The following is a 25,158-nucleotide window of genomic DNA, read 5'->3' as shown; positions in this document are numbered from 1 at the left end:
GAGATGAATACACTAAGCAGATTCAGAAGGATGTAGGTTGCAGTAGGTACTGGGAGATGAAAAAGCTTGCACAGGATAGAGTAGCATGGAGAGCTGCATCAAACCAGTCTCAGGACTGAAGACCACAACAACAACAACAACATAATGAACCCATTACTTAATTCAGGAAAAGTCCAAATTTTTCATAATTTTTAGGAATAGGAAATAAGGTATATTTTACAGAAAATTATGGCCTGGGGTCATTATAGACCCCATGGTATTAGGAGGGTTAAGCAAATTTACTACTTACTGTAATTATGAACTTCAAATGAGTTACTTCCTGCAAGATGTTTGACGTGGAGATAGCATTAGTTTTTAGTTTTTAAAAATTGCAAAAAATGGATCAAACATTGAGGGCTATAATCTCCTTGTTAACTGGCCAGATGTGTCATTGGTATCTCCAGTTCAGAGGCTGGTCTGATGCACCTTGTAAGCTTTCACCCTTCTGGGTCCTATATATCATGAATGTTAGCAGTTTCCTATTTAATTGGAAATTACTTGTGTGTGTGTGTGTGTGTGTGTGTGTGTGTGTGTGTGTGTGTGTGTGTGTGAGGGCAGGGGCCAAGTTGGGGGAGGGGGCACTCACTCACTGTAATGGTTAATGGTTAAGATGTGTGTCCATGCACCTAGTACAAATCTTATGTTCGTGTTGTTTTGATTTAGTACAGTTTCATTGTTGCTCACTGCAATGTAACTTATAACTTCGTGTGGCTCAGTGACCAAACATAAGTATTTCAATTGGACACCACTTTAGCAGCTTGTGTTCCCCTAACCTAGCCCAATAATCCAACTGGGGAAAGAGAATGAACCACATGTCATTTCTGGCAAATCTGTACGTCATTGAGAGATGATTACTAGTTAAAGGCAGATGAGAAAAGCCGTGATCCAACATTGATTCAGTCTCAAAACCTTTTTGTTTCCAGGTGTGCGCTTTACAGTACACAGGGTTTACATTCAGTATTGGTAATTAAGAAGGAGCATAATAGGTAATGAAAAACTGACAAATACACAATTCAGTGCTAATACATGCTACTAATCAGCTTGTCTTCATAGAAAAAAATTGGTAATTAACATATCCTATTGCTGTAGTTTGCTTCCTGAAAGATGGAAACAAAAATGAAAGCTTATGCTCTTTCATCAACAATGTAAGGAAATGATAGATTGCTACTCACTGTAAAGATGACAGGTTGAGTTGCAGACAGATGCAATGGTAAAACCATTTACACATTAAATTTCAGTCAAGGCATTTGTCAGAAAAGAAAAACACACACACACTCACACACACACACACACACACACACACACACACACACACACACACACAAACGGGCACACCAAAGTTCAAGCACAACTCATGCGCACATGGCTGCCATCTCCAGATGGCAGTCATGATGTGTACATGAGGTGTGCTTGCTTGTGTGTGTTTTCTTTTCTGAGGAAGCCTTTGGCTGAATGCTAATATGTAAGTGTCTTTTCGTTGTGCCTCTCTGCATCTGAACATGTCAACTTTTCAGTGAGCAGCAGTCTATCTTTTCTTACATTGTCGATACTCTAGCCTGTAGTTTCCATTGTTCAGTATTTGTTTTTTGGTACTCCATTATGTAAAGCTTTAAAGCACAGTTAAAGTTTAATCTACTGATTCAAGGGTTTCTTAATTGTTGCAGTAGGTGTTAGTGGAAGTATACAAAATAGCTATCAAGTGAATTATTAGAATTTTCGATACTAATATGCCCTGGTCACGTGGATTTCTTGATAAACGTACTGTGTACATTGAACTGAGGTGATCATGTTTTGCACTATCCCTGAAGAAGTTCCCCACAAATCAGGACAAAATATTACATTTATCAAGAAAATCTGTTTGTCCACAACATAATGGCAGAGAATGTGTTAACAGCTGTAGGATTCCCAGCTGAATAAGATTGTTTTGTGAGCTATCTTACTGTTACAACATTTGTAGGTTTAGAAAAACATTTTTGACAATGTAGATTTAAATGCATTGTGAAACTCTGAAGTTGCTGAGGGTAAAATCTGAGGAACAAAAAGTCATTGACAAACTGTACAGAATCTGGATTGCAGTACTAAGCAGTGAAAAATGCGAAAATGAGATAGCTTGGAAGATTAGATGAGATGAAGTATTTTGAAAAGAGACTGTAAGATGATCATCAACAATAGTGAAGCTAGGGTAATGGAGATGATGTTGACCAAGTTAGTTCAAGAAATTATACACTAAAGAGTTGTGGAACAGTTTTTCCATTTGGTGAAGAAGATAACTAATGCTGGAGGAAGACAAGGCCTATAAGATGCAGAGAAGTCTTTTTTGAGAGTGTTAGCGCAGAATGTTGTGTTATATGGAAATGAAACATGGTCAGTGAATAGTTCAGATTGAAAGAGAATAGAAGCCTCTGAAATTTAGTGCTACAGAAGAATGCTGAAGATTGTGTAGCTCTATGGGATAAAGAAGTGGTACTAAATGTATATGGGGAGAAAAGAGCTTAATGGCACAACCAGATTAAAGGAAGTGATTAGTTGATAGGACATATCCTGAGGCATCAATGAGTCATCAGTTTGATGCTAGAGGGGACTGCGAGGAGTGAAAATTTTAGATGGAGACAACAGCAGACATGTGAAGTGGATGTAAATTGTAGCAGTTTGCAGAGAATACGCTAAGGGAAGAGTGGCATCAAGTAGGCTTCAGATTAAACACCACAGCTGAAACATTATTTAAAGTTGCGATTGTACAAACAGTTATACAGCCTAGCAGCAGTCTCCCAAAACACATCTCAAAGAGTCAGAGGTGACCTTACAGCATGACCTTTGGGTGAGTGCTACACTCTGATGATACCGCTGCCTCCCACAACTCAATTAATTAAAGATACAGATATTCCAGAGATTGATAAATTAAGGAAATGGACCATGATGGGTATGGTGAAGAGCAGTTATTGTTAGCGGATCATGAACAGTATGATTTTTCGTCAAAAATATGATTCTGAGCAAACACTTTTAATGTTCACTGTTAATTAAGACTTCACATGCCATTATATGACATTGATCTTCTCAAACTGAAACTCTAAAATGAACAAACACCTTGCAAATAATTGTATTACAAATGGCTTAGCAACATCAACTGAACAGTTCCTGCTCACAGGTAATCTCGACCTGACCACCCAGTTCAGATGTTCGGGCTGAACTTTTAGGACTTGACTCGCTCCATTCAACTGCTACACTAAGTAATCGCACACAACACAATGGTCAGACTATTCAAAACATTGTCAGCAGGCAAGGATTAATCTGAAATTCTACCTCAGCAAAACCATAGGTAGCTGCAATGTAGTCATTGTGATTAAGCAGTTCCGTATACTTACTCTCAAATATTGTAGATAACAGCAAATATCTTGACATGTGACAAAATAGGATCTTCACAAACTCTATGCACTTAAATCACAATATTTGTTTTGGAAATAACCATTCCATAGCTACACTTTGTTTTGTTTTATTTTATTTATCTATTTTTTTTCTTTTCATCTAGTTTTGTGGTCACAGACACATTCTTGTGCTAACATTTCTATCATCAACCAAGCCCTCATGCTCTAATCTGGGATGCAGAGTTATCATTTAGTGCACTTCAAAAAGATATTAATAAATAAAAGTAAAAATGGTGGCACTCATATGATGAAAAAGTGCAAACAGATTTTATGCCTGTGTTTTGATACACTTTGCATTTCATATAGAGCTGTTGTATTTCCAGTGGATGACTATCGCATCACTGAGGAGCACAACACTCATCATTCTGATTGATACTTCTGTGGTGTGGTGTTCAAGAAGAGAAATTCCTTTTTGCTGTAGTGTGTATACCAACAAATTGCCACATCACTACCTTTATGGCATTGCCTGCAACAAACATTTGCTAATAAGTAATCTTCTAATCTGGAATATATTATTTCACTGGATTTTGGTCTGTGTTCAGTCATTATCAAACATGTCGTTAAAACTTAACCACCTGTTGTGGCTTAACTTGCTGATTGTCGATGATACGATTGAGTTGTGTAACTTAGGTTTATTGCAGTTCCTCCATTTTATATAATGTGGGTTAGGTTTATGGAATGTCAGCCCATATGACAAGTTCACCAAAAATTAACATAGTTGAAATGCACAGAATACTTTTAAGATATGCTTATTGCATCACAACATAGATAATGCCTAGAAAGTGGTGTAAGACTGGTGCTAAAACTGTGGCAATACTAACTCAATTTGGTTACTGTTATTGCTGGTTATGTAAGTTCCAGTAATTACAAAGTCACATTATGCATTACTTAAATAGAACACTTAAATAGAACGTAATTGATTTTACAATTGAAATTTGTATCGTTTCACAAAACTGATTATGAAATTTAACTTGACAGATCATTACAATGTCTCTAATGCAGGTAGTATACTGAAATATCAGTTTTCATACCAAAATTTAATTAAATGTACATCAGTAACATAGTCTTCATTATTATTGCTTTACAATTGTAGTATAAATTTAGTTTCTAACATGAATCCTGTACCCTTACAACTGGCTCCATGGCAATTACTGTTACTTTTCTGCATTTTAACTCCACAAAGGATAAGCTGGAATTATGTTTACAATATGTTCGATGTACTTTTGAGTTGTAGCACAATACCTTCTTTAACTTTTCAGAATTGGTTTAATTTCATCCTAAGTCAACTAATGAATATTTTGTCCATAAAGGACAGCATTATGAGGTCTGCGACTCTTGACAAATACAAATAAAACAGTGTTCTGCATCAATTACTTGTTTATTCTGCTACTACGCATTTCAATGGTTCACACCATCATCTTCAGGTGAAGAAATGTTCATTTACATAGCCGGTGTTAGTGCAAAGTACACACTTCTTTTTGCGATAGCAGGCCTAGGCCAGTGTAGGTTATATTATGTTATGTTGTATGTCCTATCCACTGTACATTATGTTTACACCATTCAATTGTCAAGCATGAACATAATTTACATTGGAAAAGATGTACAGCAGGCAGCAGTAATCAGACTTTTATAGCTCTAACACCCCTCAAAAGATGCAGCATAACCTACAATGCCCTTTGTATGCTGCTGAACAAATACATCTGTATTTAACACTATTTAAATAAACAGTTCTTCACCTGGAGATGAATGTTTGAACCATCGAAATGCATAGTGGCAAAATAAAAAAGTGGCTGGTGCAGAATACTATTTTATTTGTATTAAATCAACTAATTTTCATTAATACAGTTGGCAAGAGATGTTACAATTCAGCCTTCTGCACACACACATATAACTTCATGTAAATATTGCATGATAGTACTCAATCATCACTATGTGTGGAATCATACTTTTCATTTAATACTGTACTAATATGCTACATTACATGGGAAGTGTTCCTTTATGATACTTTAGTAGGTGGAGTGTGTTTTTGAGATAATGTGCACTAAAATGCAACACCTTTAAGGATGTTATCTCATCTTGTTGACTTACTGCTTTGCATGAGCCACCTTTGCCTGGGTTGCATGTTGTACAATAACCTAGCACTTTTACTGGACTTTTAAGACTTTTTTTACAATGGTTGATTACTTACTTCACAGCCTGGATTTTCGCAAAGTGTACAGGACTAGGGTGCCTCTGAACTACATCCCCAAACACTAGTATGACGGTTCTTTATCCAAATATACCCTATAAATTTGCCATATAATGCTTGTACAGTTCCATGTAAATAGCTGTAGTCACTTCCCCAATGGCATTTGTTAGGTGGATGGAAAGCAATGAAAGTGCGGAATTACTTCTGTGATTGTACTTGAAAGTTTGTTGTAGCATATTTTGTGGCTTATGTGGCATTCTCCATTAACTTTTTTCAGGAAAATTCACCTTCAGAAGATTTTCCCACATCTAGCACATTAAATATTGAGAAAACAGAGGATGAGGAAGAAGAGGAGAAGGCAATGAGCAAGGACAGTGGGGAGGTGAGTCATGTTCTCCTGTAAGATGATTTCCCTACACACACTCAGTGTGTCAGGATGCATGACAGTGCATTCGCGCAAGGTCTCTAAGAAAGAGATCCCAAACAGTTAGTATTCTTTCTGTGTGTTGCAGATTTAGGGATCATTCTTAATGAAATAGAAATATTTTATTTTTTAAAAAAATGTTAAAATCATCTAAAAAAACTTCTGGTAGCCACAGTAGCTGTAAATAGTTTTTTTGTTACTGGATCATACATGACCAGTTTTGTGATGATTTAATTGTTTCATATGACTAATTTAACTCTGGGGCATTAAACACACATGTTCACCCAACATTCAGATTATGTTCAAATTGTCAGAACCAATTGAAATTGGATGGTTAAGAAATGAAACATCTAAAATTCCAATGGGCGGCAGGTGCAGACAATGTATTAGGTTGGTGCACAAGTTGTAGTATTTTTCCATAACTTTAATAAACACTACTGCTACACATAACAGATACTTTAGTCATCAATAATACATCCTCCTTCACTATCTACAACAGTGTGCCAATTTTGGCTGATCACAAATCACACAGGAAAAACATTTGTCTTGATTTTGCCCCAAATTGTGACAGGTGATGAAACCTGGGTTGTTCACCATTTTGAGCCCATAACAAAATGACAGTCAATGGAATGGCACCATTTTCAATCCCCACAGAAAAAAAATTCATACAACTGCTTCTGCTGGTAATGTCATTATCCCTGTGTTTTGGGACTGTGAAGGTGTGATTCTCATTGATGTGATGCCAAGAGATGATACCATTAATTCAGAAGCATATGCATATGTCTCATTAACAAAACTCAAGGCACCCTTCTGGCAACTTCAGTGCCACAGCAACCCAGGAGATGTTTTGGTGCAACACATTAATGCTCAGCCCCACACAAGTCTGAAGACTGCTGAACGCATCATGTAATGGGGTTGGACAGTGTTACCCCATGCACCCTACAGCTCCAACCTAGCCCTCAGACTTTCAGTTGTTTGGGCCATTAAAGTATGTCATTTATTGAAAACATTTTGAGGATGAGAAGGTAATTCACACAGGGATGAGAAGGTAATTCACACAGTGAAGCACTGGCTCTGCCACCAGGACAAGGACTGGTACCAACAGGGCATACAGTCTCTTGTTTCGCACTGGAGGAAGGCCATAGAGTGGCATGGAGTCGTGTGTAACTCTTATTATGTTCAATAAAGAATTTTTGAAGAAAAAAAAATGCGGTGCATTACTTTCTGGGGAACCCTCATATTATGTCTCCTCTCTCTCTCTAAAATTGTAATAAAGGGTTAATCTGCATTTACAGTTTACTGAACCTTGAAATAAAATAAATAATGCAATAAAAAGTTCATTAACACAATAGTTGTTAAAAATGGAACATATGATTTTATGGTTTGGGCACCCACAGCTTAGTTACATAACATAAATTTTTTAAAAAACTTTGAAAACTGTAAAAATGTTCTAAAAAAACTGCTGATAGCTGCATTAGCTGTTAACATTTCATTTATTACAGGATCATTTATGACTGGTTACACAATGATTTAATTGCATCCTGAAGTGTATACATATAATTAATGTAACGTTGGGTCATTAAAGATACATGGTCTCCCAAAGTTCGGATATCATTTGAATTACTAGAACCATTTAAATTGGAAGATTAAAAAGTGATACATCCAACATTTGAATGTTTAGCGGGTTAAGGCAGTGCAGATGAGAACTGGAAATGGCAAGTGTGGACCAGTGATGAAAAATCAACAGATGACTGCAAGAGCCAGATAGCGCAGATGTGACTATGCCTGAAGTATGTAGGCTGGGCCGTGAAACATCCTAACTGATAAAGTGCTATTGAAAAATCAGTAACATTAACTGGCTGTTTGGTGGTCTGGTCTTTGTACTTCAGGCATGGTCACTTCAGCACTATCTAGCTTTTGCATCATCTCTTGACTTATCATCACTGGTCCATACTCACAGCTTCCACTGCTCATGTATTGGGTTGTTGCACAATTTCCTAGTGTTACATGTTGATATTCCAGTTGTGGCGGCTTTATTTATCAACTGTCATTTTTTACTGTAGATTACTGTTACTTTACCATCAAGTGGTAAAAACAAGAGAGCAGATGACCGTCGCTGGTCAACTACAAGAAAAAAAAAAAAAGCCAGCCACTCTGGGACACATGAAAACATCCACCCTAAAAGCATTGGAATGGAGAACACTAAGGGACAAAGGACATGCACTAAAACCTGTATAGAATGATAAAACCCACCACTGCATATAAAATGTAAAACTAAATTAGCCAATGAGGCGTTGTCAGCCAAAATTAATGGCAACAAGTCCAGTAACTGAAGAGTCCATCACAGGGCAGCCAATGGACAGTTCACCAAGATATGGGCCACTGTCACCCGGCTGCCGCACCAACACTGAGGTGGGTCATCACGGTGCAGGAGGTAGCCATGTGTCAACCAAGCGTGGCCAATGTGGAGCCAGCAGAGAACCACAGAGTCCCTGTGAGAGGCCTACATGGAGGACTCCCACACATTCATAGTCTCCTTAATGGCATGCAGTTTGTTGTGCAGGCTGAGGTTATGCCATTCCACCTCCCAAAGCTGCAAAACCTTGCAGCATAGTACTGAACGCAGGTCAGTTGCAGAGAAGCCGATCTGCATAAGGGGTTTCCAAGTAGCATGTTTGGCCAGCCTGTCAGCAGGCTGCTCAAGGAGACAGTACGCAGAAGAAACATCTCCCCAGTGCATCAATGGATGTGCTCAAGAGCACGAGATATAGCCACCAGCTCAGCAGTGAAAACCCTGAAGCCATCGAGCAAGGATGCTGTTCAATATGTCCTCCATGGACATACGCAAAGCCAACGTGAGCATCAGCCATCGAACCGTCAGTGTAAACCGCTTCGTACATTGCAAGAATTGAGAGGAAGTGGCAGCAGAGAGCCATGTGGTTAACTGAGTCCTTAGGGCCATATGAAAGTTTCATGCGAAGTTGTGGCCTAGGTGTACACCATGGAGGTGTACGTGAATGGACCTCAAGTATAGGTGGTAAAGGCAAGAACTCCAGTTCAGAAAGAAGGGATCAGACACGAATTGCGATTGGAAGCCCTGATTTGGGTCACCAATATGGGAGATGAACTACAGTGGGTGGGAAAAGGAGACAGTGATTCGGATGCACAGGAGAACTATGAATGAATGTGTGCTACGTAACTGGCCAGCAGTTGTGCATGCCTAACATGCAATGGAGGCACTCGGGCTTCCACAAGGATGCTGGTCACCGGACTCATCCTAAAAGCTCCTGTCACTAGGCAAATGCCACAGTGGTGCACTGGGTTGAGTAAATGCAATGCTGAGGGTGCCACCAAACCATAATACAGACTCTCATAGTCAAGGCGGGATTGAACATAGTCTCTGTAGAGCTGCAACAGCGTACAGCAATCTGCACCCCAGTTGGTGTTGCTCGTGCAGCGGATGGCACTGAGGTGCTGCCAGCACTTCTGCTTAAGCTGACAAAGATGGGGAAGCCAAGTCAATCGAGCACCGAAAACCAGTCCTAAGAATCGATAAGTCTCCACTACATTGAGTGGATTATCATTCTGGTTCTCGATGAACGGTATGACGCTGACAAAAGTGCATAACACATGACTTTGCAGCCAAAAACTGGAAACCATGGTCTAGTGCCCATGACTGCACCTTGTGGATGGCTTCCTGTAGGCACCGCTCAGCAGCACCAGTACTGGTGGAGCAGTATGAAATGCAGAAGTCATCTGCAAACAGAGTGGAGATGGGAGGACCTACAGCTGCTGCTAGACCATTAATGGCCACTAAAAACAGAGAGAGACTCAATACAGAGCACTGTGGGACCCCATTCTCCTGGATAATGAAAGGGGGGGGGGGACTATGGGAGGCACCAACTTGGACACAAAAACTATTAAGCGACAGGATAAAAATTGAAGTGAGCCTCTGAGACCACACTCGTATAATGTGGCAAGGACATGATGTCGCCAGGTTGTGTCATATGCTTTTCATAAATGAAAAAAGATGGCAACCAGGTGTTGGCATCTGGAAAAGGCTGTTCAGATGGTAGAGTGACCCTGGCGGAAGCTGCCCTGATGTGGAGCCAGTAGGCCACGTGACTCCAGGACCCAACCCAACCACCGACACGTCAAATGTTCCAGCAGCTTACAAAGAATGTTGGTGACGCTGATGGACCAATAGCTATCCACATCAAGTGGGTTTTTACTGGGTTTAAGCACCAGAATGATGATGCTCTCCTGCCATTGTGATGGAAAGATGCCATTGCACCAGATCCGGTGGAAGATGATGATGATATGTCCCTTGTAGTCAGAGGAGAGATGTTTAATCATCTGTCTGTGGATCTGATCTGATCCAGGAGCTGTGTCAGGGCAATGTGCTAGCACACTGAGCAGCTCCCACTCTGTAAATGGGGTGTTATAGGATTCACTGTGGCGTGTAGTAAATGAGAGGACTTTCCCTTCCAGCCACTGTTTTAGAGTGCAAGAGGCTAGGGGGGGTAATTCTCCACCACAGAAGCTCGAGCATAGTGCTCAGCAAAGTTCTCAGCAATCGCGTTTGTGTCGGTCGATAACACACCATTTATGTCAACACCAGGAACACCTGTTGGTGTCTGGTACCCGAAAACATGTTTGATCTTTGCCCAGACTTGGGAAGGTGACGTATGGCACCCAATGGTCAAGACATATCTTGACCAACACTCCTGTTTCCGTCATTTGATAAGCTGGCGAGTGCGAGCATGGGGCCATTTAAAGGCAATGAGGTGCTCCAGGGAAGGTCGCCACTTATGCCGCTCTAGAGCTCCCTGACGCTCCTTAATTGCTTCAGCAACTTTTGGCAACCACCAAGGGAATGCCTTTTGCCAGGGGCACCCTAAAGAGCAAGGGATCATGTTTTCTGCCACAGAAACGATTGTTGTAGTCACCTGCTCAACCATCACATTGATGTTTCTGTGTGGAGGAGATTCAACGGTGACAGCAGAGGTGAAAGATTCTCAGTCTGTCTTGTTTAAAGCCCATCTGGGCAGGCGTCTGTGAGCCTGACACCGAGGCAGTGACAGGAAGATGAGGAGGTGGTCACTACCATACAGGTCATCATGTGCTCTCCAGTGAATAGATAGGAGTAGTCCTGAGCTGCAAATTGACAAATCAATAGCCGAGTAACTACCTTGAGCCACACTGAAATGTGTGGCGGCCCCAATATTCAAGAGGCAGAGGTCGGACTGAGACAGTAAAGATTTGTCATCTCTGCCTCGGCCAGTAAGTGCAGTGCCACCCCACAAGAGGTTATGGGCATTAAAATCTCCCAAAAGTAGGAAAGGTGTAAGGAGTTGATCAATCAGTGCAGCTAATACATTCAAGGGTACTGCACCATCTGGAGGAAGATATAGATTGCAGACAGTTATTTCCTGTGTCATCCTTATTCTGACAGCCACAGCTTCAAGAGGGTTTTGAAGGGGCACAGGTTCACTACATAATGAGTTTAGGACATAAACGCAAACGCCACCTGACACCCTATTACAGTTGCCACAGTTCTTGTAGTATACCTTATAGCTGCGGAGGGCAGGGGTCCACATTGCTGCGAACCAGGTTTCCTGGAGGGCAATGCAGAAAGCGGATGTAAAGCTTAACAGTTGCCTTAGCTCAGCCAGGTGGTGGAAAAAACTGCCGCAATTCCACCGGAGGATGATGTCATTGTGAGACTGGGAAGACATGGAACGTTCAATGGGGCAGTTTATGCCTCAGGGTCACCTTCTGCCACCAACTTTTTACCTGAGCGGTCTATATCAATTTTGTCTGAGGGTCCGGTGAGATCAAGGTCCTCAGCAGACACCAGAATCTCCACCTCATCCATAGATGGAGAGCTTGGTTGTGGAACAGTGCTCAAGTGAGTGGGACCCAAACCTAATAGGACTAATACGGGATATTGGATGTATACAGAGAAGGGAAGCATGAATGGTCACAGGTTTTTTTTTTAATTTTATTTTAATCCATAGGAGAGTGTCTCAGAGATACTGAACTGGCAGACTCTTTAAGATAGATGTAAACTATTCCAAGAAATTCTATTAACAAAGTTTCAAGTACAGTCTTTAAATGGTGACCCTAGGAATATACTACAATCCTCTATGTATCGCTCATGTAGGGATTCTGGGGGTAAGATTAGAATAATTACTGCATGCACAGAGGGATTCAAACAATCACTCTCCCCAAGCTCCATATGTGAACCAAACAGGCAGAAACCATAATAACTGGCACAATGGGATGTACCCTCTGCCATGCACCTCACTGTGATTTGTAGGTGTAGATGAAGATGAAGGACACAATTTCTTGTCACCAGTAAAGATACAGGTTAGGAATGGTCAATGTTATTCATGAGCCAATCGATGACGAGCAAGCAGAGATTCACATATGGCCAACCACTAATTTTTCAGATTTTGGCATAGAGCACGTGGTGTCCACATACCTTATTGCATGCAAATGTTGCATGATGGTGAAATGTTTCTTGCTTCTCTCTATGGTTTTCTTTTCCTGTTTTTGTCCATAGTAATGTTGGTTGACCTTCTGTCATTCTTCTGGTTCTTCCTTTCTCTTGTTATTGTGCTGTATGTCTCCTTTCTTTTCTTCTTTCCATTGTGTAATTATTTAACTGGGAACAAGGGACTGTTGACCTTTGAGTTTGGCCCCTTCCTCTCATCTTTTAAACCAAACAATCAACCCAACACAAATGCACTTCATTCTTCACAGTGGTTGCCTAGATTCAGGTAACGGTTTGCCTGTTCATTAACGTCCCTCACATACAGGCTTCACCATTTTTACTTGGCACACGCTGCTATGTCATGCGTTGCCCTGAGAAGACATCTTCAGGCATGTGGTAAGAAGGGAAGGGGCTTTTAGTAGCAAACAGATGCACAAGCCAGTGCCATATACTTCTCCTGTCAGTATATGTATGGTGTTTAAAGAGATATGCCCCATGTTCTTTTAGCAGATATGACTTAGTGCTTAGAACCATTACTTTTTATTGTCTATAGTAATAACCTTGGGATAAGCCATTGAGTGAAACTAATGTTTTCCAATCCCAAAAGCATGTAATATGAATTGATTGTGATGTGGACTTAAAAACATCCAGCAGAGAGATATTCAAAGAATTATGGATACTAGCTACTTCTTTCCAGTATATTTATTCCTTAACGAAATTTGCCCTAAATAATATATATCTGCTTTTTCAAACCAAGAGATCACTTCAGGGAATGAATACTAGAAGTAAGAATATGTGTTGTTGATGTTGTCTTCAGTCCAGAGAGTGGTTTGATGCAGCTCTCCATGCTACTCTATCCTGTGCCACTTTCTTCATCTCCCAGTAAATAATGCAACCTACATCCCTCTGAATCTGCTTACTGTATTCATGTCTTGGTCTCCCTCTAGAATTTTTACCCTCCATGATGCCTCGGAACATGTCCTATCAACAGATTCCTTCTTCTAGTCAGGTTGTGCCACAAATTTCTCTTTTCCCCATTCTATTCAATACCTCCTTGTTAGTTATGTGATCTACCCATCTAATCTTCAGCATTCTTCTGTAGCACCACATTTTGAAAGCTTCTATTCTCTTCTTGTCCAAACTATATGTCGTCCATGTTTCACTTCCATACATGGCTACACTCCATACAAATACTTTCAGAAATGACTGCCTTACACTTAAATCTTTACTCAATGTTAACAAATTTCTTTTCTTCAAAAACGCTTTCCGTGCCATTGCCAGTCAACATTTTATAGCCTCTCTACTTTGAATGTTATCAGTTATTTTGCTCCCCAAATAGCGAAAGTTGTCTGCTATTGCAAGTGTCTCCTTTCCTAATCTAATTATCTCAACATCACCTGATTTAATTAGACTACATTCCATTATCCTCATTTTCCTTTTGTTGATGTTCGTCTTACATCCTCCTTTCAAGACACTGTCCATTCCGTTTAACTGCTCTTCCAGGTTCTTACTGTCTCTGATAGAGTTACAATGTCATCGGCGAACCTCAGAGTTTTTATTTCTTGTCCATGGATTTTAATTCCTACTGCAAATTTCTCTTTTGTTTCCTTTACTGCTTGGTCAATATACAGATTGAATAACATCAGGAATAGGCTACTGCTTCCCTTTCATGCCCCTCGACTCTTATAACTGCCATATGGTTTCTGTGCAAATTGTAAATAGCCTTTTGCTCCCTGTATTTTACTGCTGCCACCTTCAGAATTTGAAAGAGAGTATTCCAGTCAACATTGTCAAAAGCTTTCTCTACATGTAGAAATGCAGGTTTGCCTTTCCTTAATCTATCTTCTAAAGTAAGTCATAGGGTCAGTATTGCCTCATGTGTTCCAACATTTCTATGAAATTCAAACTGATCTTCCCTGAGATCAGCTTCTACCAGTTTTCCATTTGTCTGTAAAGAATTTGTGTTAATATTTTGCAGCCGTGACTTATTAAGCTGATAGTTCAGTAATTTTCACATCTGTCAACACCTGCATTCTTTGGGATTGGAATTATATATTCTTCATGAAGTCTGAGGGTATTTCACCTGTCTCATACATCTTGCTCGCCAGATGGTAGAGTTTTGTCGGGGCTGGCTCTCCCGATGCTATCAGTAGTTCTAATGGGATGTTCTCTACTCCTGGGGCCTCTTTTTGGCTTAGGTCTTTCAGTGCTCTGTCAGACTCTTCATGCAGTATCATATCTCCCATTTCATCTTCATCTACATCCTCTTCCAATTCCATGATATTGTCCTCAAGTAAATCACCCTTGTATAGAACCTCTATATACTCCTTCCACCTTTCTGCTTTCCCTTGTTTGCAGAGGACTGGGCTTCCACCTGAGCTCTTGACATTCATACAAGTGGTTATCTTTTCTCCAAAGGTCTCTTTAATTTTCTTGTAGGTAGTATCTATCTTACCATTAATGAGAGATGCCTCTGCATCCTTACAATTTGTCTTCTAGCCATCCCTGCTGAGCCATTTTGCACTTTCTGTCGATCTCATTTTTGAGATGTTTGTATTCCTTTTTGCCTGCCTCATTTACTGCATTTTTCTATTTTCTCTTTTCATCAACTAAATTCAATATATCTTCTGTTATCCAAGGATTTCTACTAGCCCTCGTATTTTTACCTACTTGATCTTCTGCTACCTTCACTATTTCATCCCTCAAAGCTACCCATTCTTCTTCTACAGTATTTCTTTCCCCCACTCCCGTCAATCATTCCCTAATGCTCTCCCTGAATCTCTCTCTAACCTCTGGTTCTGTCAGTTTATCCCATCTTCTTAAATTCCCAGCTTTTTGCAGTTTCTTCAGCTTTAAGTGACATTTCATAACCAACAGATTGTGGTCAGAGTCCACATCTGCCCCTGGAAATGTCTTACAATTTAAAACCTGGTTCCTAAACCTCTGTCTTACCATTACATAACCTATCTGAAACCTTCCAGTGTCTCCAGGCCTCTTCCATGCATACAACCTCCTTTCATGATGCTTGAACCAAGTGTTATAAAAAACTAAGGTGACTTGATTTGATTCCTTTTTGAGGAACACACCTTTTCAATTAGTTTCCAATAGTCATAAAAAATTAACTACTAAAGGATTTGTGTGTGGTGAACTTTTTTTACTCCATTGATGAGTATCATAGTAGAGCTGATTGATGTAAATATTTATTAATAATATCAAATGATGTCAGTGTTACATAATAACTGACTTCTGCACATCTTCATTGTATTAGTGTGATTAATCAAAATAAGTGCTGTTAACTGTCTGCCAGATGTGTGGCAAACTCAGTTTGTTATTACATCTTAAATAAAAATACATTTAAGATTTTATGACTTATTCGGCATCCTTGAGGACCATATCATCTGAGATCTGTGGAACAAAGATTAGCATATCTTTTTTATATAAGTTCTTATTATGTATTCATGTCTTATGGTATGCTCTACATCATTGAGGCTCTCTAAACTATGGATCCGTGGGACAAAAGCACCTATAATCTAATATAACTCAGAGTGCATCTCTGTGGGTTAGCATTTTCTTCCAAAGACCCCCTAATATTTCAGAATTTAACACATCTGTTCATGCCTAGCTACTTAAGAAGAGTTATTCTGGAGTAGCTGAATACCTAGCAAACTAAAGTCTAGATGAGTTTATTATTATATAAACATAAGCTGAAGTGGCAAACGCCATGGCATAGTGATGTGCACATACACAGATGGCGGATGGCAGTATAATCTCTTACACAAGGTGTAAAAGGGCAGTGCATCAGCAGAGCAGTCATTTGTCCTTGGGGGTGTTCTGGTTGTTATCTTACTCATTTCTTAGATAACTGAAAAACTGTTTGTAGAATCTTACGGAATATATTTTGGTAGGACAACACTCTCACCACGTGTTTTTGAATGGGAATAATACAACCAGTTCCAGCACAATTTCAGCAAGAATTATTTTTTTGGTGGCTGCTGAAGGATTACACAGTGCAGATCTAGTTTGTCTTGGGGGGTTTTCATAGTTTTGTCTGCAAAATAATCTTTCCAATATCAAGCATGGCCGGGGTTTTCTTCTGTTTAAAATAAACTCCACTGGATCTGAAACACTTTCAGCTAAAAATAATATTTATTTGTACTTTTTGTTAGGAACTACACCATTTTCAATATCAACATTGATAATTTAAATCCATTATTACTACACAAAAACATGTCCATCTACCTTCAAGACTGAAAAAAAAGTGGCAGGCAAGCCAACATGTACCCAGAAGTTGCAGACATTCGCACATCCTAGCTTCTTTGGTCTACTGACCTTATAAACTCCTTTAACATCTTAAACAAGTTCATTGTTTATTGTAAAAGAACATATTCATAATTAAATAAATGAAACATGTTTTCTGGCAACATAATACTATAATGAAATTACCTAACTCCTTACTGTGGGCATCATACTTTTCATTTCAGGTAAGCTATATCTCCAACAGTTGATTAGATTACAGTAGCCCACCAGGACTTACAATTGTACCCTGGTCCACTTGTCAGTATGATACAGAAATTGCATCACTGTGAACTCTAGTAAATTGTTCATTCTTACATTACTCATTGACTCCCTCCTTTGTCTCACAACATAAATTACATAAACACATATATTGGTTTGTTGCCCAGAAACTTACTATAAAATAATCCCAAAGTTAAAACATTTTCTCATATTAGAATAAACATAGTGCTAACTCCTATATCATCACTGATGTTCTGAAAGATTTCTGTTCAACAATACTATTCTCTCATGAACCTTGTAGATTATGTGATGGATATCAACATTAATGGGTGAAATAAGCCAACATAAAGTATGTGTGTTGTGTGATCAACACAGCCGAATAAAAATGGTTATTCATGGCGAGCATGATGTAAAACAAAAGCACACTTGTATATATAAGAAAGTGTAGTCTATTAGCTATAGAACATATTTTATATGTATTATGATCTATTTAAGTGAATGAGTAAGATTTCAAAAATTATGAGATTTGGGGAACATGTATTGTCTCCTGGCAGCATCATCAAAATAACATCCCTCAGTTATCAAGTTTACATATTTTGCATTTCATTAAACAGTTACTTAAACAAGCATACTGGAATCATGAAATCTAGTCTTATGACAGAATTAAGTGACAGTCAGTCTAGATATAACACTATTTTGCGTGAGATATGTTACATGGCTTAGTATGGTGAATGCAATTTGTTCCTGTGACTATATCTCAAAGCATTTCATTTTTCCAGTAAAATTCTTTCCAGATAAAGGCACGTTTGTAGGCTCAATTCGTCCTTTTCTCAATATACGGCTTCAAAGAAACAACATTCCTAAGACCAAACAGTTTTCTTGATGTGGGATATACTAATCTGTACGCACTTGGGTGGGAGTTCTCACTAATCTCAAATGGCCCAATGTAAATATCAAAAAACTTCTTGAGTTCTGCTGTTAGTAACTTTGATCGTTCATGGGATTTCACTAAGACATGGTCACCTACTCTGCATGTGGTAACCTTTATTTTCCTATCATGTCTGTTTTTCCTAGCTTCACCTAGTTTCTTCATGGCTTTCTTTACAATCTCTTCATGTTCTTTCATTGATATTAAGGCACATTGTGGAAAGTCTATTAATTCAGGAATAAGATTCGCTGGTCTGAGATGAAACATAGTTTCATATGGTGCAAATCCATTAGAGCTATGCTGCAAGCTGTTCATGATGTCCTTAAAGTCGTTTACATGGTTGGACCAACTAGGTTGTTTGTGACTACAATATATCCTGCAAAGTCTCCCTGTTTCTCTCATGTACCTCCTGCTGGGTTTGAAGATGGGTTGTACACGGGTATCAAGATGTGTTTTGTGTTAGTTTTTTCCATGAATGCTTTCCAGTTTTTGAAACAGATTGTGAACCATTATCAGATAGTATGGCTTTAGGTTTCCCTATGCTCTTGAAGTAATCTCTCTCAATCTTTACTTGTGGCTTTTCGAACAGGATAAAGTTTAATTAATCTGGAAAATACATCAACCATGATGAATATAAAACAATGACCACCTTTGCTTTTAGGAAAAGGACTGTAAAAGTCTACAGCTACTAAATCTAATGGCTTATCCGGAATAATGTTCTGCATTTCTCTCTGACAGGTTCTGTTACTTACTTTTACTCTTTGACATTTGTTGCATGTTGATGTTTCATTCCTCACCTTCTTTACCATGTTATAAAAGTAGATGTATTCTCATAACTTTTGTACACATTTCTGTATTCCACAGTGACCATAACTTTCATGGGTGTACTTTATTAACTTGGCTGCCTCACACTTAGGCCAACATAGCTTCCAATTGTCAGAGGCCACATCTTTTCTTCTAAAGAGTGTTCCCTTAAAGACCTTATAGTATTTGTTAAGTTTATCATACCCCCTTTTGCCTAAACAGTCCTTAACTAATTTCCAATTAGGATCGTTATTTTGTCCCCTCCTGATGTTATTGCAAAGTGTCCTTATGAGCTTTTCATTTTGGATTCCCTTCATGTATCTTATTTGAAGTTCTTTTTCTTCCTCTTGACCAAAGATTTCCTCATTTCCTCCTACTGGTAACCTGGATAAAGCATCAGCTACTACATTTTCTGACCCCTTAATATACTCAATTTCATAGTCAAACTGTTGCATGAACATTGCCCACCTGGTTAATCTATTATGATATAGTCTGCACTCCTGTAAATAACTTAAAGCTTTGTGGTCTGAATACACTTTTATCTAGTGTCTTAACAGGTATGTTTTAAATTTTGTAAATGCCCAGTGTACTGTGAGTAATTCTTTTTCTGTGGCTGTGTTAGTTCTCTCATGTTTAAGTAACATTTTACTGGCAAATGCAATAGCACAATGAAGATATTTTTTCCATTCACAACTTTCTCCTCAAGTAGTTCTGCTCCGAGTCCATAATCATCACTGTCAGTGTGAAGACAAAATGACAAACTAAAATCTGGTCTGTGTAAAAGATTGTTCTTACAAAGTTCATTCTTAATTTTCTCGAATGCTTTCTGACACTCTTTGGATCAATTCCATGTAGCATTTTTTCTAAGTAAGTTGCTCAAACATGTTACATTAAGGCATTGTCCATTTATATATTTTCAATAGAATCCACAGATTCCATAGAGAGATTTAAATTGTTTTCAGTTTCTAGGAGATAGAAAGTTTACTATAGATTTTATTTTCTCAGGGTCTGCACTTATTCCTTCCTTAGTAATGACATGACCTAAAAAATTGAGTTCTTACACACCAAATTTACATTTTTCTAGTTTTAATGTCATTCCCCCTCTTCTAAGTTTTTCACACACCTTTTTCAATAACTTCAAATGATCCTCCCAACTTTGACTTGACAGTAATATATCACCTACATAAATGGTTATTTCTGACACAATTTCTTGGCCAAGTACATAGTCTAGTGCTCTTATAAATTCTGTGACTGATGAGTCTAATCTGAAAGGCACTACACAATATTGGTAACATCTTCCATTGTATAAGAAAGCAGTGTACTTTCTAGAATTAATGGCAAGAGGTACTTGATGAAAACCTGAAGTTAGGTCAAGGCTTGACATAATTTGGATATTTTTAAATTTATATAACAACTTATTGATGTTCTCTGGGTGGCCAGTTTTTCTGTATAAACATTTGTTTAACTGTGTGGAACCTAGCACTAAACTGACTTGTCCATTAGGTTTATTTACAATGGTCAAGGGATTATTATTATGGCTTATACTCCTCTCAATGATTTCACGCACTTCCATCTTTTGTAATTCTTTCTCCACTGCTACCCTTTTTGAGATTGGAATACTGTACGGTTTTGCAAAGAAAGGTTCATGGGCTTCAACTGCAAAGTACATTGGTATCCAAGTACTTTACCTGGTATGTTGCTGAATACATCACTACATTCCCACAAAAATAATTTAAAATCTTGTTTTTGGTTCTCAGTTAGTTGTGTAGCTTCGGCTACTTTTTCATTTAACAAATTTTCAAACTCTATCTCATCTGTATCAACATCTGAGACATGGCTTCCAATGTACTTACCTTCTTTTTTAAATTCAATACTGTTCACAGTCTTATTCATACATCACACATTTGATTTAAAAAGTTTCGTAGTAATTACTTCACCATTTGGTAGAGTCATTAAAATTTCTGTCCTACCCAATCAAATGCTACACTTACTTTTGTTATCCAAGACATGCCAAGGATAAAATCCTCTGCGGGATCAGGAATAATGAGATACCCATGTGACCATGATACTCCTTCAATTTAAAAAGTAATAAAAGCCTGACTCCTTACTGATTTACTGTGCCTCCCAGTAACACCTCTTATTTTAATTCCTACTACAGGTAACTCTACATAATCCTTATTAGTTTTCAGTTTTTTACTTAATGATTCTGATATCCCAGATACTTGACTTTCTGTGTCCACTACACACTTTCCTGTCCATGATCTTGACTGTACATCAATAAACAGACTGGTTACAACAAAGTCAATTTTTTTATTAATATTCTCATGTAATAAGTCCTCTTCAATTTCACTAAATCCATATCCCTTTCTAGTGTCCTTACCTGTATCATTACTACCAGAGTTATATGCTGTTATTACCTCAATTGCATTGTCTTTGGCCTGATTACTATTCCTGAGTATTTCATTAATCCAACTACATTCATTTGTGCTATTGTGTGTCTCTCCTTTATATTTGTGCAATTTGGCACTTAATTCTATGCCACCATTCTGGATGCAAAGTTTCATATATATCAAGTGTTACCTTTCTGAAATTTTCATCATCCTTAATGGCACTAGTGTTAAAATTCGCAAGTTAAACAAAAATTGCTCATTATCTGACATTTCATTATATTCTCCCCTAATGCTGTTAAGATTATCTGCTGTCAATTGTCTCTCATTGGTTTTTTTACATGTATTAAGATCAAATAGCTCATTAGCTAAAATTCTGGCATCCTTATCATTCAAATTGTCAACTGTGTTCCTGTGTACCTTGCTAACTTCCTAAAGCTTCCAACTCCTCATTTGCACCAATAAAACATCTTTCTTCACTACTATCCTCAATCTCATTTTCTTCCCAGTCAACATCCTCTGCACCCTTACCTTCAGTATGCAGATACACATTTAAATCATCTTTACTAGGTGCAATTTTCATTCCTAGCCCACCAGTCTCTTCCATAAGGTCTCTAATTCCTAACACACTCAGATCATTTGAATAACTATTTTCCAGCAAGGTGTCCTTCTCATTCCACTCATAGAATAAATCTAAGTTTAATTCTTCTTCACAGTTCTCTAAGAAATTAGTGTCTTTAAATAACTTTTTGTTTCTGGTTTATTTGTATGACACATATTATTTCTAACAGATACCACACTAATGGGATAACACTTCTCTTTAAAATAATTACTCATTATGCCACTGGTATTTTTCTGTTTAGTTTGACAGTTTGGGTTGGCCCTTTCCATTTGTGTATAAGTAGCTCCTACCTTGTGGACAGCCAATGAAGCCGTATTCAGTTTACTAACTCCTGTATAGTTGCCTGTTCAGTTCTCCACATACCATTATGATTATGCCACTCCTTTGGGTTGTTTCCAGAGTGTCTGTTACCAAATTTATTATGATTATATCCATATTGACCCTTGTAATGGAAATTGTTTCCTTGTGATCCCTTGAAGCTGTACTGGTGATTTCTCTGATGAGAATCATTACTTCCAGAATTGTGTGGTTCCTTTTTATCATGCTGTGTGTTTCCCCAATTTATATGTCCTGTCTTTTGGAAATGGTTTTGACTATGGTGTGGTGGTTTACCTGTTTTCTCAATAATTCTGTCTAGTTTGTCTACATACTTGAAAAACTGATCTATTGTGTCATCAGGTCTATAAGCTAGCTTCCATTGTAATTCATATGGTAGCCTTCTTTTTAGTGCATTGATTTGAGTGAGTTCATCAAATGGCTTGTTTAGGTGAGAGAGTTCTCTTAACTGATTTTTGCAAAGTTTCTTCATGCTACCAAACTCATGTTTATAACCAGGTTCATTTAAGAATTCACTTTTTATTCTAGCTTGTTCTGTCTCTGACCAGAATGTACTTAAGAACCTCTCCTCAAACTGTGCAAAAGCTATTCCCTCAATACAATCATGATTAATCCATGACAATGCTTCACCTTCTAGAAATCTTGTCACAAATTTAATTTTCAAATTGTCATTCATATTTGAAAAAAAGTTATCTTTGCAATGTTGCAGGAAATCTACCAGATGCATACTGCTCTCATCTGAAAAGTTTTTTTACTGGAATGTTGCACCACATAGTGTCAATATTGTTCGCCAAACTATTGGTGACCATATTGCTGCTAACACTTTCAAGTTCCTTAGTGATGTCTGTCACTAATACTATTTTCTAAACTCTTGACTTCGTCTTTGCTTATTTACATCTATTTTTTTCATTAATGATTCCTATCTTTTGTTGAAATTTGCCTTCTACTTGAACAATTTTATCGTCTGCAATAGAAACACGATCAGATACTGTATCTTCTATATGTTTGATATCTGCATGCACAACTTTAAACGCATTATGGATTTTCTCTCTACCTGATTTTTTACTTTTGCATCTACATTTTTAACCTTTCTTCTGACATAATTGATCTTACCTGTGATCTTAACCATATTATGACCCAAACTGGAAATTTTTGCTTGTACTTTTTGAAAGTGATCGTCATTTTTCTTTTCATATTCTTTGAACTGTTTTTCAAATCTATCACTGATGTCCTTAATATTCTGGTCTAACTGAGCTGCCCGATTTGATTAAAATGAATCTCATTATTTTTCTCCATTTGTTCCAAATGTATCTCATTAGCACCGAGTCTGCCTTTAATATTTCCTAAACATTCTCTATTTTGTCTGTTAGTGTCATCAGTTGCCTTAAATTTTCCCTGTATATAATTCATTATTGTTGATAACATGTCTTTAACTTCATCCTGTCTTTCAGTATGAGTTTCAACTTTCTATACAGGATCCAGACCATTCATGTTGCATTCACTTTCGTATGATAAATTTACAGCGGTACTAGCGTTGGTGATACCATCACCAATGCTTTCCTCTTTTACAATTGTCATCTTTTTACACAGGAATAAACAAACACAATAAATTTATCTTTGCTAAAGGATACTAAATTTTCTTACTCACAGTTTACTGGTTTTCTTATCTTATAATATCTTCTTTGTTGATTGGTGCCTGATGGAATTCACAACACTGAAACACTACACTTATATGAATATTGCTTTTTTGTTGCACAATACTTTACACTTTTTTCTTCTTTCTTGACTTATTGTGCCGTTATTATTGCTCCAGTAACTGCACTCCGTTGTCTTGAAGGTATCAGCATACGACTTTCTTGAACATTTTCATCCAGGATGTACGAATTCTGTTTTTCTTTGCAGTCTCAGTTGTAATTTATTTAAATAACTTTTTCAATAATCCTGGATGTCGCCACCATATTGTACTGGTTGGTATCTTACTCGTTACTTAGAAAACTGAATAATTGTTTGTGGAATATTACACGGTATATTGTGGTAGGACAACACTCTCACCACGTGTTTCTGAATAGGAATAATACGACCAGCTCCAGCACAATTTCAGCAAGAATTATTTTTTTTTTTAGTAGCTGCTGAAAGATTACACACTGCTGAACTTGTGTGTCTAGGGGTTTTCGTAGTTTTGTCTGCAAAATAATCTTTCCAATATCAAGCACTGGATCTGAAATACTTTCAGCTAAAAATAATATTTATTTGTACATTTTCACTATCAACATTAATTATCTAAATCCATTATACTACACTTGTCACAGACACGTCCGTCTACCATCAAGACTGAAAAAGAAGTGGCAGGCAAGCCAACATGTGCCTGGAAATTGCAGACATTCCCATTTCCTATCTTCTTTGGTCTACTGACCTGATAAACTCCTTTAACATCTTAAACAAGTTCATTATTTATCATAAAAGGACATATTGATAATTAAATAAACGAAACACGTTTTCTGGCAACATAATACTATAATGAAATTACCTAACTCTTTACTGTGGGCATTGTACATTTTGCTTCAGATAAACCATATCTCTGACAGTCGATTACATTACGGGTGACACTTGTGAAAATGTTTCTGACATGATTATGGCAGCAAAGTGAGAATTAGGTGACTTTGAATATGGAATGGTAGTTGGAGCTAGATGCATGGGACATTTCATTTTGGAAATTGTTAGGGAATTCAATAGTCAGAGAGCGACAGTGTCAAGAGTATGCCGAGAATATGAAATTTCAATCTTTGCCTCTCACCATGGACAATGCATTGGCTGATGGCCTGCACTTAATGACTGACAGCAGCAGCTTGTGCATAGACTTATCAGTGCTGACAGAGAAGCAGCACTGTGTGAAATAACCATAGAAGACAGTGTGGGACATACAACAAATGTATCTATTTGGACAGTGTGGGGAAATTTGGTGTTAATGGGCTATTGCAGCAAATGACTTATGCC

General features: G+C 38.0%; 1 protein-coding gene across 11 annotated transcripts in view; it reads left to right on the top strand.

Moving 5' to 3' along the window:
* Positions 1-25,158, top strand: part of LOC124717006 (zinc finger protein 239-like) — a 303,476-nt gene that overhangs the window by 97,561 nt on the left and 180,757 nt on the right. For 10 of the 11 annotated variants that reach the window (XR_007005695.1, XM_047243641.1, XM_047243637.1 and 7 more), the window contains one exon: positions 5,927-6,031. The exons of the other annotated variant lie outside the window; for it this stretch is intronic. Coding sequence is in view for 9 of the 10 variants with exons in the window: in XM_047243641.1 (XP_047099597.1) it covers positions 5,927-6,031 (105 nt within the window). In the remaining variant the exon portion in view is untranslated. The remainder of the gene's footprint in view (positions 1-5,926; positions 6,032-25,158) is intronic. 11 annotated transcript variants of the gene reach the window in all.

Source organism: Schistocerca piceifrons, chromosome 9 (genome assembly GCF_021461385.2).
Source record: "Schistocerca piceifrons isolate TAMUIC-IGC-003096 chromosome 9, iqSchPice1.1, whole genome shotgun sequence".
NCBI classification, from domain to species: domain Eukaryota; kingdom Metazoa; phylum Arthropoda; class Insecta; order Orthoptera; family Acrididae; genus Schistocerca; species Schistocerca piceifrons.
The sequence above is the reverse complement of the archived record's forward strand: the minus strand, read 5'-3'. Positions and strand labels throughout refer to the sequence as shown.